We start from the raw sequence: 15589 nt of genomic DNA on the forward strand, positions 1-15589 counted from the left end.
GACATATATCGGGAGCTGTGTCAGGCCCGCCACGTTTGTTGACACATCCAGCTGTAACGCATAGAATTCACTGACTTGTATGTGAAGCAGTAATTGTTTCAAAACATCTCCTGCCATGTCACTGATGTGTTGTGAAACAGTGTTGTTTGATGAAGGCATTGTCTGTATAGTTCTTATGGTCTTTTCCCCCAGCATTGACCCAGCCATATCCGCAGCAACTGGAAGAATTAAGTCCTCCACAAAAGGATGGGGATTGCCAGTCCTAGCCACTCGGTAGCTAACCATATAAGACGCTTCTAGCCCCTTCTTATTAATAATGGTATCTGTTGCTTGCCGAAACTTGTCTTAATTCTCGCTCAAAAAACTTTTCAATTTTTCAAATTGGCATGTTTTGTTTCTAAATGTCTGCACAAGAGTGAAGGTTTCATCGAGTTGTGAGATAGTACTTTTGCACATAACACACTGCACATATAACACACTGTTCCTGTCTGTTGTTCGGTGCTTTCCTGGGTAAGGGGGCAGTAGCTCTTCGGCTGCATCAGATTCACAACTGTCATTGTCCATGCTAGCTGGGCTAACTACAATTGTAGAATTACTGATGCTACCATTGGATGTGCTTGTGGAAGCAGAACAACTTGTGTTGTCTGCAGGTGCAGGTGTAATACTGCTGGTAGTAGCAGTACTGCCAGTAGAGCTGGTATGTGTCTCTATGGAAGTGGGCCTTGCTTTTTTTAACCATTTATCCATTTTTGAGTAAACAAATTGAGCCGCAACTCTACGTTTGGATATATACGGACCGTTAGTGGAGAGAGTAACAGTTAATATGAGTGGATGTTGATTATTTGACTGGGCTACATGTTTTTGACATTGTGTTGTTATTTCGCTGAACACTAGATGGTTTCATTTTATTTTTGGCAGTGAAATGAGGCTACTCAGGCAAGAGAAAAAAACTCACCCAAATGTACAGCCTCGATGGAAAATATAAATGGACTGTTTGAAAATGGGAAGAATTTTATTTTTTATTACAAAAATAAATGTAAAAACATAAACAAATATATATATATATATAACTATTATAACTATTATAAAAAAAAATATGAATAACATTTTTATTTGGCGTACCGCCGACGGCATTGTGTGTATCCCTGGGTATACGCGTACCCCAGTTTGGGAATACCTGGTCTAAAGAATCAAATACTGATTCTAGTGTAGACCTGATAAAATGCTAAATGAGTGTAATTCGGGAAAACATTACCAAGTACTGAGAAACAATATAGCAATACAGCCTCAAGACTTAATTTCAATTGACTCAATGTACTATGATGTTTCCCTTAGATACTGTACATGTCCAAATGCACTTCTAAAGACATCATCCAAATCATTCCATGACATGTCTTACCACAGATATGACACAGTTGTAAGAAATCTCTCTGACTTGTTTGTTGACATTGAAACAAAGTTAATCTTACTATCAGGTTAGATAAACGTTGCTCTACCATCATAGACCTAAAGTTATGCAATACGTTTTTTTCTTGGATTTAGCCAATGGAAAATGCGGAAAAACACCACTTACTGTTGCACTAATAAGAACCGTTTGCTGGCCCTTTCAGAGTGAGAGAACACCACCATTATCGCTGTCCCCGGATTTCTTAGGAATAAAGAAGTACTTTGATTTGCCATAGTGCCCACCAGGCCGTGTACCAATGGGGTGCTTGCTGATGTATTTCTTGCTTTACCTGCTGTCAGAATAAATGTAGACAGCATGGCTTCGAAGATAAGCTAGAGCCTTCAAAAACCTTTTCATGTCCAGAAAAAGTACATCCGTATTACTAAGCCTTCAAAAGTTACATATGCAGACAAATGTTAATTTTCAGACAGTTGCCATAAAGCATGTTTATTGCATGTTTCGTCTAAATGAGAGGAAATTCTTAATTTATACAGTAGGGTGGCCGGTAGCCTAGTTGTTAGAGCATTGAGCCGACAAAGGGAAACATGTGTCTGTGCCCTTGAGCAAGGCACTTAACCTTAATTTGGTCCAGGGGTGCCATACTACTACAGTATGGCTGTAAAACAACACATTTCACTGCGCCTATCCACTGTACAGTATGTGACAATTAAACAAATGTGTGTATTTTATTCAGAGTTGAGCACAAGGTCAAGACCTTCATTGAATGGCCTTAGTATCAATGATACTGTAATTAGCATGCATTTAATTTCCTCCTGGGAAGTCATGTAAAAGTCACAAACGCCTGATACATGGTACTGTATCAGCATATCTACATTGAGTATGGTTAGCGGCAGGGTAGCCTAGTGGTTAGAGTGTTGGACTAGTAACCGTAAGGTTGTAAGTTCGAATCCCCAAGCTGACAAGGTACAAATCTGTCGTTCTGCCCCTGAACAGGCAATTAACCCACTGTTCCTAGGCTGTCATTGAAAATAAGAATTTGTTCTTAACTGACTTACCTAGTAAAATAAATTTTTAAAAATTCTACATTGAGTATCTCTCCAGGGAACTGAGTGAATATTAGAGCTATTGACTATTCAGATAGAAGATGTCTGCACATTCAATTCATTTAAGGGCACCACATGTCTAAATACATTGATTACCTTGAAAGATTTAGTTATGTACTGTAAAACTTTAAAGCAGAAAGAGAACAGTGAGAGTTCAATCCAGTGTCATGCTCATTGTTCAAAGGTGTCAAGATGTACTGTGCTGGATTGTGATGAGTATGAATGACTAGTGTCAGTGTGGGCCTGAATGTCTGTGCATGCATAAATACATTACATGTAAAGGCATCAATAGAAGAAAGGCATTTCAATCATTTCTATGAATAATAGTTATCTTCCATTCTTAGATTTGTTATATATATATATCATAAAATGTTGATATAGATACAGTATAGCCTACTATAGAATTTTATGAATCTACAGTATAAACTGTCTTCCTTGATGTGTTACAATAAAGCAACACCCAACTCAACAGATACTAATGTAAGTGTGCTCTTATTCAATGCAAATGTTACTTCTTTGGGCACCAGACTAAGTCTAAGGTCCCCTCCTACTCTTGTTTGTAGTACACAGTGGGGAAATGATCCATGCATGGAGTCTAGCACACAATGCCAGTCTAATTAGTCATTTCACAGAGCACAGCACCCGTTCTCATGAACACATCGCTGGCTAACAAAGCAAGGTCATCCACTGCATCTGACCCTCTCATGACAAAACAATGAAGGTTGGCTCGATTATGTATATTACACGGTTTCCAGTCTCATTGTGACTAAAGACTCTTTCAAAGTAATGTAAATTCCCTAGATACACTTGTGAATTTACTCCTAATCCCCAGGTAATTGAAATGGTTGACTCAGCCATACAGTGAAAATTGCAATGTTCCACAGCCCTATGTATTGTAGCTTAAAGGCCAACTCCTTAATTTGAAATCAATAAAACAACAACATTGCCACTTGGGTTCCTATAAAACTGAGGGATGTAAAACTTCCTTATATTTTGGGTTATGTTGGGGTTAGACAGTTGATCAAAGCTCATGACATGGGGCATTTATGAGTTATATTTGAATATATCATTAATTTACATGAATAAAAATGTCTGTAAATATCACTGAGTAGGCCTTTAAATAAGATGAGGTCGTTCAAGCTGATAGACAGGTCTGATGTTATAGGCAGTCTATAGTCAACAACATGTTGTCATCCTAACCTGCTGGGGGTGTTTCAGAAACAAGTGTTTCACCAAGACACCCCCCCCCCACCTATCAACCAATGCTAATTAAGACCACACATCTTGGATTTGCTGAGGTCAGAACGAGGGGTTTTAATTAAAATGCCATTGAGTTCGATTTGCACGTAGTGCACAAAGATCTACTCAGGTTGCACCACAGGCTAGATAGAGTTTTAATTAACTCTTATCTTAGCCCAATTTTTCAAGCTCGGGTCATCATCATAATTCCCCCACTATCGCCCTAATAATAAATTGAACAACACCTCTGTAAATCCAAGAGGCTGTGTGCATGTCAAAACAAACAGTGAACCCTATATCCCCAGTTCAGTCCACACCCAATCAGTGTTCATGCATACAAATATGCATATTTCAGTGGATGCAATTAGGAGGACAATGCATTGGATGTGTTATGTCATATATGTACAGATATGTGCACTACGTCATTGCTCTGTCTCACTCTCTCTCTGTCTTCTGTGCCATTGGCTCAGTGACATGCAACCTCATTGGATAACGCTGGGCAGTCTAGGTCAGCGCTCTTCTTTCACTGTGAGACGCGTCAATGTGCATTTTGCTAGCTGTCATTCAAATGGATGGACTGGAACTCAAATTGCTACGGGGCTGGCTCAAGTGGGCCAAGCTTGCAGTACTCAAAATGGTGCTGCATAGCTTCTGGAAACGAGTAGCTTTCAAACTAGGGACTTAATGGTCAATGGAGGTAAGACAGTAATTCTGCTCATAGATTATGCATGTATGAACTACACATTGACACATCCAGCCCAAAGCGGGAGGTTAAAAAGATACTACAGTACGTAGTCGCCAGAGTAATGGAACATCTTCTTTTAATATGTGGTCTGGGAGCCCTTGGATGTAGGTCTATGCAGGCCAGAATTAAATAACATGCTTACAATAACAATGCTCAGTTGTCCTAGCACAGTAATGTGCACTGCATGGCGCGAAGACCCTGAGGACACATACGTGCTTATGATAATGCCATGGAAAGATGTCTCGGCAGAGCTATTCAACAACCAGCTTCTATTGTTTACACTATATACTGTACTCATTTTGTACATTGCAAAACAATGATGTATGGTAGCTACTGTAGGTATAGGTAGAATGTATTTACAGGGTTCTTGGGCTCCTGAGTGGTGCAGCGGTCTAAGGCACTGCATCTCAGTGCAAGAGGTGTCACTACAGTCCCTGGTTTAAATCCAGGCTGTATCACATCTGACGGTGATTGGGAGTCCCATAGGGTGGCGTACAATTGGCCCAGTGTCGTCCGGAGTAGGCTGTCATTATAAATAAGAAGTTGTTCCTCACTGACTTGCCTAGTCAAATAAAGGTTAAAAATAGAATCATAATTACACTCTTTTTTTTACATGTACTAAAACATTGTTATACAATACATACTCACAAACTTTAGTGGGACTAAATATCTTGTCATTTACACATTGACAGTGAGGCAGGTGTGTGGGAACTGTGAAAACAGGTGTGTGGGAAGACAAGACAAAACCAATGGAAAATGAAAAAAGGATCTTTTAATGATGGCACCCATAACCCGAACAACAAACCAAACAAGGAGAGGCAACGATACAACGGTAGAAGTCTGACAGTAAACAATCTCTGACAAAGACATGAGCGGCTCCAGCTGCGGTTCGACACCAGGTAATGAATGGGACGACCCGGAGGGTGAGGCGCAGGGCAAATCCGGATGGAGACGGATGGAATGATCTGATAACATGGAAGGATCTAACACGTCCTCCAACGGAACCCAGCATCTCTCCTCCGGCCCGTACCCCTCCCAGTCCACGAGGTACTGAAGGCCCCTCGCCCGACGTCTCGAATCCAAAATGGATCGAACAGAGTACGCCGGAACCCCCTCGATGTCACTTCAGCCTCCTGGAGCGGGCCAGCCACCATCGGCCTGAGGAGAGACACATGGAACGAGGGGTTAATACGGTAATGAGTGGGTAGTTGTAACCTATAACATACCTCGTTCACTCTCCTCAGGACTTTAAACGGCCCCACAAACCGCGGACCCAACTTCCGGCAGAGCAGGCGAAGGGGCAGGTTTCGGGTCGAGAGCCAGACCCTGTCCCCTGGTGCGAACACTGGGGCCTCACTGCGGCGACGGTCTGCGCCAATTTTCCTCGGTCTGGCTCTGATGCCAAGGAGCCAGAACCGGCTGATACCCTAATACACATTGAAAGGGAATAAGGTTAGTGGAGGAGTGACGTAGCGAGTTCTGAGCCATCTCTGCCCAGGGCACGAACTTTGCCCACTCCCCCGGCCGATCCTGGCAATAAGACCGCAGAAACCTACCCACATCCTGGTTAACTCTCTCCACCTGCCCATTACTCTCGGGGTGAAAATCTGAGGTAAGACTAACCGAGATCCCCAGACGCTCCATGAACGCCTTCCAGACCCTTGATGTGAACTGGGGACCCCGATCAGACACTATCCTCAGGCACCCCATAGTGTCGGAAAACGTGTGTAAACAGGGCCTCTGCAGTTTGTAAGGCCGTAGGGAGACCGGGCAAAGGGAGGAGACGACAGGACTTTGAAAACCGATCCACCACGACCAGGATCATGGTGTAACCCTGTGAAGGTGGAAGATCAGTCAAAAAATCCACCGACAGGTGCGACCATGGCCGTTGAGGAACGGGTAGAGTTTGTAGCTTACCTCTGGGTAGGTGTCTAGGAGCCTTGCACTGGGCGCACACCGAACAGGAAGAAACATAAATCCTCACATCCTTAGCTAAAGTGGGCCACCAGTACCTTCCTTCAAGACAGCGCATCGTCCGACCTAGCCCAGGATGACCAGAGGAGGGTGACGTGTGAGCCCAATATAGCAATCGGTCGCGGACAGCAGACGGAACTTACAGACGACCAGCTGGACACTCAGGGGGAGAAGGCTCTGCACGTGACGCCCGCTCAATGTCCGCGTCCAGCTCCCACACTACCGGCGCCACCAGACACGAAGCTGGGAGTATGGGAGTGGGATCCATGGACCGCTCCTCTGTGTCATACAGCCGAGACAATGCATCTGCCTTAACGTTCTGGGAGCCTGGTCTGTAAGAAAGAGTAAACACAAAACGAGTGAAAAACATGGCCCACCTTGCCTGGCGAGGATTCAATCTCTTCGCCTGCCGGATGTACTCCAGATTGCGGTGGTCAGTCCGGATGAGAAAGGGGTGTTTAGCCCCCTCAAGCCAATGCCTCCACACCTTCAAGGCTTCTACGACAGCTAACAGCTCTCGGTTCCCTACATCAGTTTCGCTCCGCCGGGCTGAGCTTCTTCGAAAAGAAAGCACAGGGGCGAAGCTTCAGTGGCGTACCCGAACGCTGAGAGAGCACTGCTCCTATCCCAGCTTCGGATGCGTCCACCTCCACTATGAATGGCAAAGAGGGATCCGGATGAGCCAGCACAGGCACCGAGGTAAACAGAGTCTTCAGGTGCTCAAAAGCCCTGTTCGCCTCAGCCGACCACTGCAAGCGCACCGGGCCCCCTTTAGCAGTGAGGTAATGGGAGCTGCCACCTGACCAAAACCCCGGATAAACCTCCGGTAGTAAATGGAAAACCCCAAAAAACGCTGCAACTCCTTTACCGTGGTTGGAGTCGGCCAATTACGCACGGCTGTAATGCGGTCGCTCTTCATCTCCACTCCTGAAGTGGAAATCCGATGCCCTAGGAAGGAGATGGATTGTTGGAAAAACAAGCATTTCTCAGCCTTGACATAGAGATCATGCTCCAACAGGCGACCAAGCACCCTGCGCACCAGGGACACATGCTCGGCGCGTGTAGCAGAGTATATCAGAATATCATCGATATACACCACTACACCCTGCCCGTGCAGGTCCCTAAAGATCTCATCTACAAATGATTGGAAAACTGATGGAGCATTCATCAACCCATATGGCATGACCAGGTACTCATAATGACCTGAGGTAGTGCTAAATGCCGTCTTCCACTCATCACCCTTCTTAATACGCACCAGATTGTACGCAGTCCTGAGATCCAATTTTGTGAAAAAACGTGCCCCGTGCATTAACTCAATAACCGTATTGATCAGAGGTAGCGGGTAACTATATTTCACTGTGATTTTATTAAGACCTCGATAATCAATGCAGGGGCGTAAACCGCCATCCTTTTTTTTCACAAAAAAGAAACTCAAAGAGACGGGTGAAATGGATGACTGAATGAACCCCTGATGCAGGGATTCAGAGACATATGTCTCCATAGCCTCCGTCTCCGCTTGCGACAGGGGAAACACGTGACTCTTGGGATATGCAGCGTCTACCAGGAGATCTATCGCACAATCCCCCCATCGATGGGGTGGTAATTGAGTCGCCTTCTTTTTACAGAAGGCGAGAGCCAAATCGGCATTTTCGGGGGGAATGCGCACGGTGGAGACCTGGTCTGGACTTTCCACCGTAGTAGCACCAACGGAAACCCCTAAACACCTACCTGAGCATTCTTGCGACCACCCCGTGAGAGCCCTCTGTGGCCAAGAAACAGTGGGGTTATGACAAACTAACCAGGGTAGGCCTAGCACCACAGAATACGCAGGAGAATCAATAAGGAAAAGACTAATCTTCTCCTTGTGACCCTCCTGCGTTATCATACACAAAGGTGTGGTTACCTCCCTGATAAACCCTGACCCTAATGGTCGACTATCTAAGGCATGAATAGGGAAAGGCATATCCACAGGAACAATAGGGATCCCTAAACTATGAGCTAGACTTTTATTAATGAAATTCCCAGCCGCACCTGAATCTACTAGTGCCTTACACTGGGAATGCAGTGAAAAATCAGGAAAAGAGACAGAGACAAACATTAGTGCAGCAGGGGGCTCTGGATGAGAATAGTGCCTACTCACCTGGGGTGACGCCAGAATGCCCTGCCTGCCCTCTCTATTCCCAGAGGATCCAACCCGGCACCGATCAGCAGTGTGCTCTCTGCGACCATGAATGGTGCTCGAGCGGGAACCCCCTCCGGTCTCCCTGCACACCATCCCTCCCAATTCCATAGGTTCGGGAGAGAGGGTGCGGGAGGATGGAACAACCAGACCCCGATCTAGACGTCCACGAGTAGCCAGCATGTTGTCCAGCTTGATGGACATGTCCACCAGCTGGTCGAAGGTGAGGGTGGTGCCTCTACAGGCCAGCTCCCGATGGACGTCCTCGCGTAGACTACAACAGTAATGGTCGATCAGGGCCCTGTCGCTCAATCCAGCGCCGGCAGCCAAGGTCCTAAACTCCAAAGAAAAATCCTGGGCACTCCTCGTCTCCTGCCTCAGATGATAGAGGAGCTCACCCGCTGCTTTGCCTTCAAGTGGATGATCGAATACTATCCGGAATTGGCGGGTGAACTCCTCAAAATGGTCCAACGCCGCATCCTCCCTTCTACACACAGCGCTGGCCCATTCCAGGGCTTTCCCGGTGAGGCATGAGACGAGGGCGTAACTCTTCTCACGGTCAGATGGTACTGGGGAGGCCGTGACTAGATATAAGTTCAGTTTGAGGAGGAAACCCTGGCAGCCGGCAGTATCTCCGTTGTATCCCGTGGGTAGGGATTAATGGATCCTCGATTCCGGAGAGGAAAAAACGTTCACGGGAGATTTCGGTTGTGGTGGCGGTGGCGCTGGAGAAACTCCCTGTCTCTCCCAGCGATCCATTTTCTGGACAATGTGCTCCATGACGGAGCTGATACAGTCAAGCTCCCTCGCTTGTTCCTGAACGCGTTCCTCCAGGTCCATGGGCATAGTGTCCTCTCCTGCTGACTTCATATATATTGGTCAGAGATTCTGTCAAGCATAGGTGTAATAGGTGGCAGGGAAGTCAGGAGCAGGAGAGTCAAACTGAGTGTAAAATGGAGTCTTTTAATAAAGTTCCAAGAGTATGCTCCACAACAATAAATGTACAAACAAACCAAACATGGGTACGAGGACCCGATGCGCACCTATACAACAATCACACTATACTGACAATAAAACAATCTCTGACAAAGACATGAGGGGAAACAGAGGGTTAAATACACAACAGGTAATGAATGGGATTGAAAACAGGTGTGTGGGAAGACAAGACAAAACCAATGGAAAATGAAAAAAGGATCAATGATGGCTAGAAGACCAGTGACGTTGAACGCCGAGCACCGCCCGAACAAGGAGAGGCAACGACTTCGGTAGAAGTAGTGACATGAACACAAAATACCAAAAATATTATATCACTATTAGAAAATATTTCTCTCACATGCACACACACAAGGCTACAGTTCTGATATACAATAGTATAGCCTACCACTTATACTATTGAGCAGAGCATAGATCCAACTTGATATGTTCAGGAAGGTACTTTTCAGATGATTAGCTAAGCATTCCCAAAACACAGTATTGAAATAATAATTGACTGCATTATGGTAGGCCTAATGATATAGGGACAAATCGAAATGTACATAATGATTACCTGGAGAAAAATGGGGGAGGGTCATGCTTTTTACTTTTCAGTCAAGGGGAGGCTTTAGTATTTTCTTTATCTAGTCCAGGGGAGGGTCATGTAATTTGTAATTGATGGAATTTCAATATTTCTCAGTGTTTTAGAATGAGTTGCTTAGGCTATATATTGATGTGTGCCTGATGCCGCCCCTCATCTATGATTCTCCACTGGGCTCGCAATATCAAGTGTGCCTATTGGCTATTTAGCATAGTCTCAATCAAATGTTCTGTAACCTTGAGGCTATAGGCTATGAAATGCATGCTTGGAATAGCACAGAGCAAAGTTATGTTTCTAATATAGCTGATGGGATGGTGTAAATAAAACTACTGCAATGAGCCCTAACCTGCTCTACGGTGGCAGTTCAGGCGAAAAGTCAAAGGTTGATTGACCTCACAATAATCCAGATTGTAGTTACTTACATTGTAGAGCTGAAACTTGAAACAGCAGCTGCGGCACAATCCATTGGAAACGGACAGCTCATGGTGCTGAAAGTAGGCAAATTCGAGTAGGCATAATTCAATCATCTTCATTTTAATTAGACTTTAACAACAACAAGAGGGCTTTGTGTTGGAGCTTATTTCTAGCTTTTTTAGAAATAAAATAAGAGGTAGGCCTACCTGTTTGACAGACGAAATGTGGCTATTTGATGGTCAAGTCCTCCACCCACCATGCACTCTTTAAATAGTGTACCTCTGTGTCAGTGAAGGGCTGTTAAAGCCAGGAATCGAATTGAGGGGGTAGGAGAGGCTACGCCATAGGCCTACCTTTCATTTAAGAAAAGCAGAGGCCTACCCCTTTTATCTTAAGATTTTGAAGAATATAAAATAGAACTGATTGTATTAAGTGATCTATAACAGCGCTTTGGTCCACAATGCTTTATGCTAGAAACAAGCTGTCAAGTACCCAGGAAACACTGATGTAAATGGGGATATCCTTGTTTTGTTTCCTTGACATTCAGAGGCTGACTTTGCTTGGGAACTAATCTAATTCTGTCACAATCAATTGATTAAGCTATTCACTTTCTGCACAACAGAAGATGTTTAATATATATTTTAGAAATATATATAGAAATATACTGAACAATAATATAAACACAACATCCAACAATTTCAACGGTTTTACAGTTTCAGTTCATATACAGTTCATTTACAGTTCATAGGAAATCAGTCAATTAAAATAAATGAATTGGGCCCTAATCTATGGATTTCACATGACTGCCAGCCAAGGGTGGGCCTGGGAGGCCATATACCCACCCACTGGGGAGCCAGCCAATCAGAATAAATAGGTGACTGGTCTCAGGTGAAGAAGCCCGCAGGTGAAGAAGCCGGATGTGGAGGTCCTGGGCTGGTGGGTTACACGTGGAATGCGGTTGTGAGGCTGGTTCTCAAAATGACGTTGGAGGCGGCTTATGGTAGAGAAATTAACATTAAATTCCCAGGCAACAGCTCTGGTGGACATTCCTGCAGTCAGCATGCCAACTGCACGCTCCCTCAAACTTGAGGCATCTGTGGCATTGTGCTGTGTGACACAACTTCACATTTTAGAGTGGCCTTTCATTGTCCCCAGCACAATGTGCACCTGAGTAATGTTCATGCTGCAGAATTTTTGAGAGAAATACGTTTTTTGTGCATATGGAACATTTCTGGCATCTTTAATTTTATGAAACGTAGGACCAATAAATGACATGTTGTGTTTATATTTTTGTTCAGTATATATACAATTGAAGGCGCAAATTTACATACACTTAGGTCGGAGTAATTAAAACTCATTTTTCAACCACTCCACAAATTTCTTATTAACAAACTATACTTTTGGCAAGTCAGATAGGAAATCTACTTTGTGCATGACACAAGTAATTTTTCCAACAATTGTTTACAGACAGATTATTTCACTTATGATTCACTGTATCACAATTCCAGTGGGTCAGAAGTTTACATACACTAAGTTGACTGTGCCTTTAAACAGCTTGGAAAATTCCAGAAAATTATGGCATGGCTTTAGAAGCTTCTGATAGGCTAATTGACATAATTTGAGTCAATTGGGTGTACCTGTGGATGTATTTAATCATGGGAAAATCAAATGAAATCAGCCAAATTGTAGACCTCCACAAGTCTGGTTCATCCTTGGGAGCAATTTCCAAATGCCTGATGGTACCACGTTCATCTGTACAAACAATAGTATGCAAGTATAAACACCATGGGACCACGCAGCCGTCATACTGCTCAGGAAAGAGACGTGTTCTGTCTCCTAGAGATGAATGTACTTTGGTGCGAAAAGTGCAAATCAATCCCACAACAACAGCAAAGGACCTTGTGAAGATGCTGGAGGAAACAGGTACAAAAGTATCTATGTCCACAGTAAAACAAGTCCTATATCGACATAATCTGAACGGCCGCTCAGCAAGTAGGAATCCACTGCTCCAAAACCGCCATAAAAAAGACAGAATACGGTTTGCAACTGCACATGGGGACAAAGACTGTACTTTCTGGAGAAATGTCCTCTGGTCTGATGAAACAAAAATAGAACTGTTTGGCTGTAATGACCATCGTTATGTTTGGAGGAAAAGGGGGGAGGCTTTTAAGCCGAAGAACACCATCCCAACGGTGAGGCACAGGGGTGGCAGCATTATGTTGTGGGGGTGCTTTGCTACAGGAGGGACTGGTGCACTTCACAAAATAGATGGCATCATGAGGAGGAAAAACATGTGGATATATTGAAGAAACATCTCAAGACATCAGTCAGGAAGTTAGAGCTTGGTTGCAAATGGGTCTTTAACGTGGACAATGACTCCACATAAACTTCCAAAGTTGTGGGAAAATAGCTTAAGGACAACAAAGTCAAGGTATTGGAGTGGCCATCACAAAGCCCTGACCTCAATCCTATAGAAAATGTGTGGGTAGAGCTGATAAAGCGTGTGCGAGCAAGGAGGCCTATAAACCTGATTCAGTTAGGAGCTCTGTCAGGAGGAATGGGCCAAAATTCACCCAACTTATTGTGGGAAGCTTGTGGAAGGCTACCCTAAATGTTTGACCCAAGTTAAACAATTTAAAAGCAATGCTACCAAATACTAATCGAGTGTGCGTAAACTTCTGAATCACTGGGAATGTGATGAAAAAAATAAAAGCTGAAATAAATCATTCTCTCTACTATTATTCTGACATTTCACATTCTTAAAATAAACTGTTGATCCTAACTGACCTAAGACAGGGAAATTTTTTACTAGGATTAAATGTCAGGAATTGTGAAAAACTGAGTTTAAATGTATTTGGCTGTGTTCCAATGGCACGTTGTGTTAGCAAATCCAAGTTTATAATTTTAAAAGGCTAATTGATCATTAGAAAACCGTTTTTCAATAATGTTAGCACAGCTGAAAACTGTTGGGCTGATTAAAGAAACAACACAACTGGCCTTCTTTACACTAATTGAGTATCTGGAGCATCAGCATTGCTGGTTCATTACAGGCTCAAAATGGCCAGAAACAAAGAACTTTCTTCTGAAACTCCTCAATCTATTCTTGTTCTGAGAAATTATGGCTATTCCATGTGAGAAATTGACAAGGAACCAAAGATACCATACAACGCTGTGTACTACTCCCTTAACTGTATTTCTGATCAAGTTATTTTAATGGACATTTTTTTGTGCTTTTCTTTCAAAAACAAGGACATTTCTAAGTGACCCCAAACTTTTGAACGGTAGTGTATATATTTAAAAATATATGTTTAAACCCAGAAAGCTTTCAGGAAAACACTTGTGACCTCTCGTTGTGTTAACCCACGGATGAAGAGTAGCCAGCAATTAAAGCTTAATTTCTTTCTGCATTGGTAGGACTACTTTGTCTGGTGTAGAATGGTAGGCATAACTTGAATACTATGCTCAGATTCCTATTATATGCAAAGGGGACAGTTTCGTTGCAAAGATGAACACATCTCTTTGTCCATTCTTAACCTGAAATGTCGGTAATTTGTGTGGAATTAAAAAAATATTCGGTTTACATGTCAAATGAGTAGAAATGCATGACATGTTTATAAAATGCTTTTTTTTAATCGGACCTGCAAATACGATGATAGATTAATGTAATGCTTTCACTATAAAGGAAATCTCTTTACCCATACTCTTGTCCACGGTGGTCTGCGAACACACAACCTTCTGACCCACAGCCCTGTGCGCTATCGAAATACCCGCGTTACCATGTCATGCTTCCAACACCTGGAATAGTTTCTAACACTGCAGAAGGCTCTAGTCGGTCCAAGACGTGAGAGTAAATGGTAGACATGTTCTCTGCTATCCACCTTGTTTAATGTTATTTAGGGTATATAGGAGGGTCACTTTTTTTCAAGCGTTCACGGAGAGTAGCTAAAATCTCTTTTGCTGGAGGTAGGTATTTTCATTTCAGAGAGGTCCGATTTTCTCCATGTAAACATTATTATAAATAACGTTTACTCCCTTAGGCAACCCAATTGACATATTCATTGTGGTGGTTATTGTCATTATAACGCAGACTAAGATATAGTTTAAATGACATATACAGCCTAGCCTATAGATTTATCTCAACCAATCACTTGCTTGATCATCCAATGGGGTATTAAAAATAGCGGGAGTAGGGATGCTGCGCGGATGGCTCACATGGTTTTATAACCTGCGCAGGAGAGAACTGCAGACTTGCCTGTACGCGAGGCACACACTCGAATCAAGGAGGGCTTTCACCTGATTCCGCGGTGCTGGCTGGTTGGTGGATTTAGTTTATGTTCTTGATAAATAAGGATACAAAACTGATTTTAGAGCATACTAGTTTCTAGAGTCACTGCAGTGTTGTGCTGTATCGGGAGAACTACCCAAGTGGAGACTTTGCTGATGCATCTTTGCGCGAGCATCCATCTCTTGGCGATTACAAATAACATACACAAAGCTGGGGAGACGGTCTACATCAGCTTTCAGAAAACACACATCGCTTTTTTCCTCTGAAGCTTGTTGTAGCTGGAAATTTCTTGGAGATAGGTTACTAGAGGCACAGATATAGCTTACTTTTTGATATTCTCACCTTATAGTTGAGGCAAGCAAATAGAGGTCGACCACCAACCACAACAGCATTTCGAGTGGAGTTGAATTTCCGTGGGCATCACTATTTCGCACGGAGCAAGGAGTATTTGACATTCAAGTTTTTGTGGAAGTTGCGCACTGACGGAAAATGGGCATTTGTGGTTATTTTGTGGCGCCTTGGAAATGCCTTGTTGTCCTCGGTGTAAGACTGTTATTCCTTGTACCTGCAGGAGTGCCAGCGAGGAGCGGGGATTCTTTTTCTAAGGACAACATCACTGTCAGACAAGGGGACAGTGCCGTCTTAAAGTAAGTCATTTCATTTGTACCT

The 15589-nt window shown here is 43.5% G+C and overlaps 1 protein-coding gene across 2 annotated transcripts in view; it reads left to right on the plus strand.

Annotated features, from left to right (window-relative positions):
- The window catches only part of LOC135550818 (opioid-binding protein/cell adhesion molecule-like), a 329729-nt gene that overhangs the window by 148307 nt on the left and 165833 nt on the right, over positions 1-15589 (plus strand). The window contains exon 2 of one of the 2 annotated variants that reach the window (XM_064981949.1): positions 15492-15567. In XM_064981949.1, the coding sequence (XP_064838021.1) occupies positions 15492-15567 (76 nt within the window). Of the gene's footprint in view, positions 1-14935; positions 15568-15589 lie in introns of those variants that run through there. The other variant, XM_064981948.1, reaches the window with a different exon arrangement.

This window comes from Oncorhynchus masou, chromosome 12 (assembly GCF_036934945.1).
Source record: "Oncorhynchus masou masou isolate Uvic2021 chromosome 12, UVic_Omas_1.1, whole genome shotgun sequence".
NCBI classification, from domain to species: Eukaryota; Metazoa; Chordata; class Actinopteri; order Salmoniformes; family Salmonidae; genus Oncorhynchus; species Oncorhynchus masou.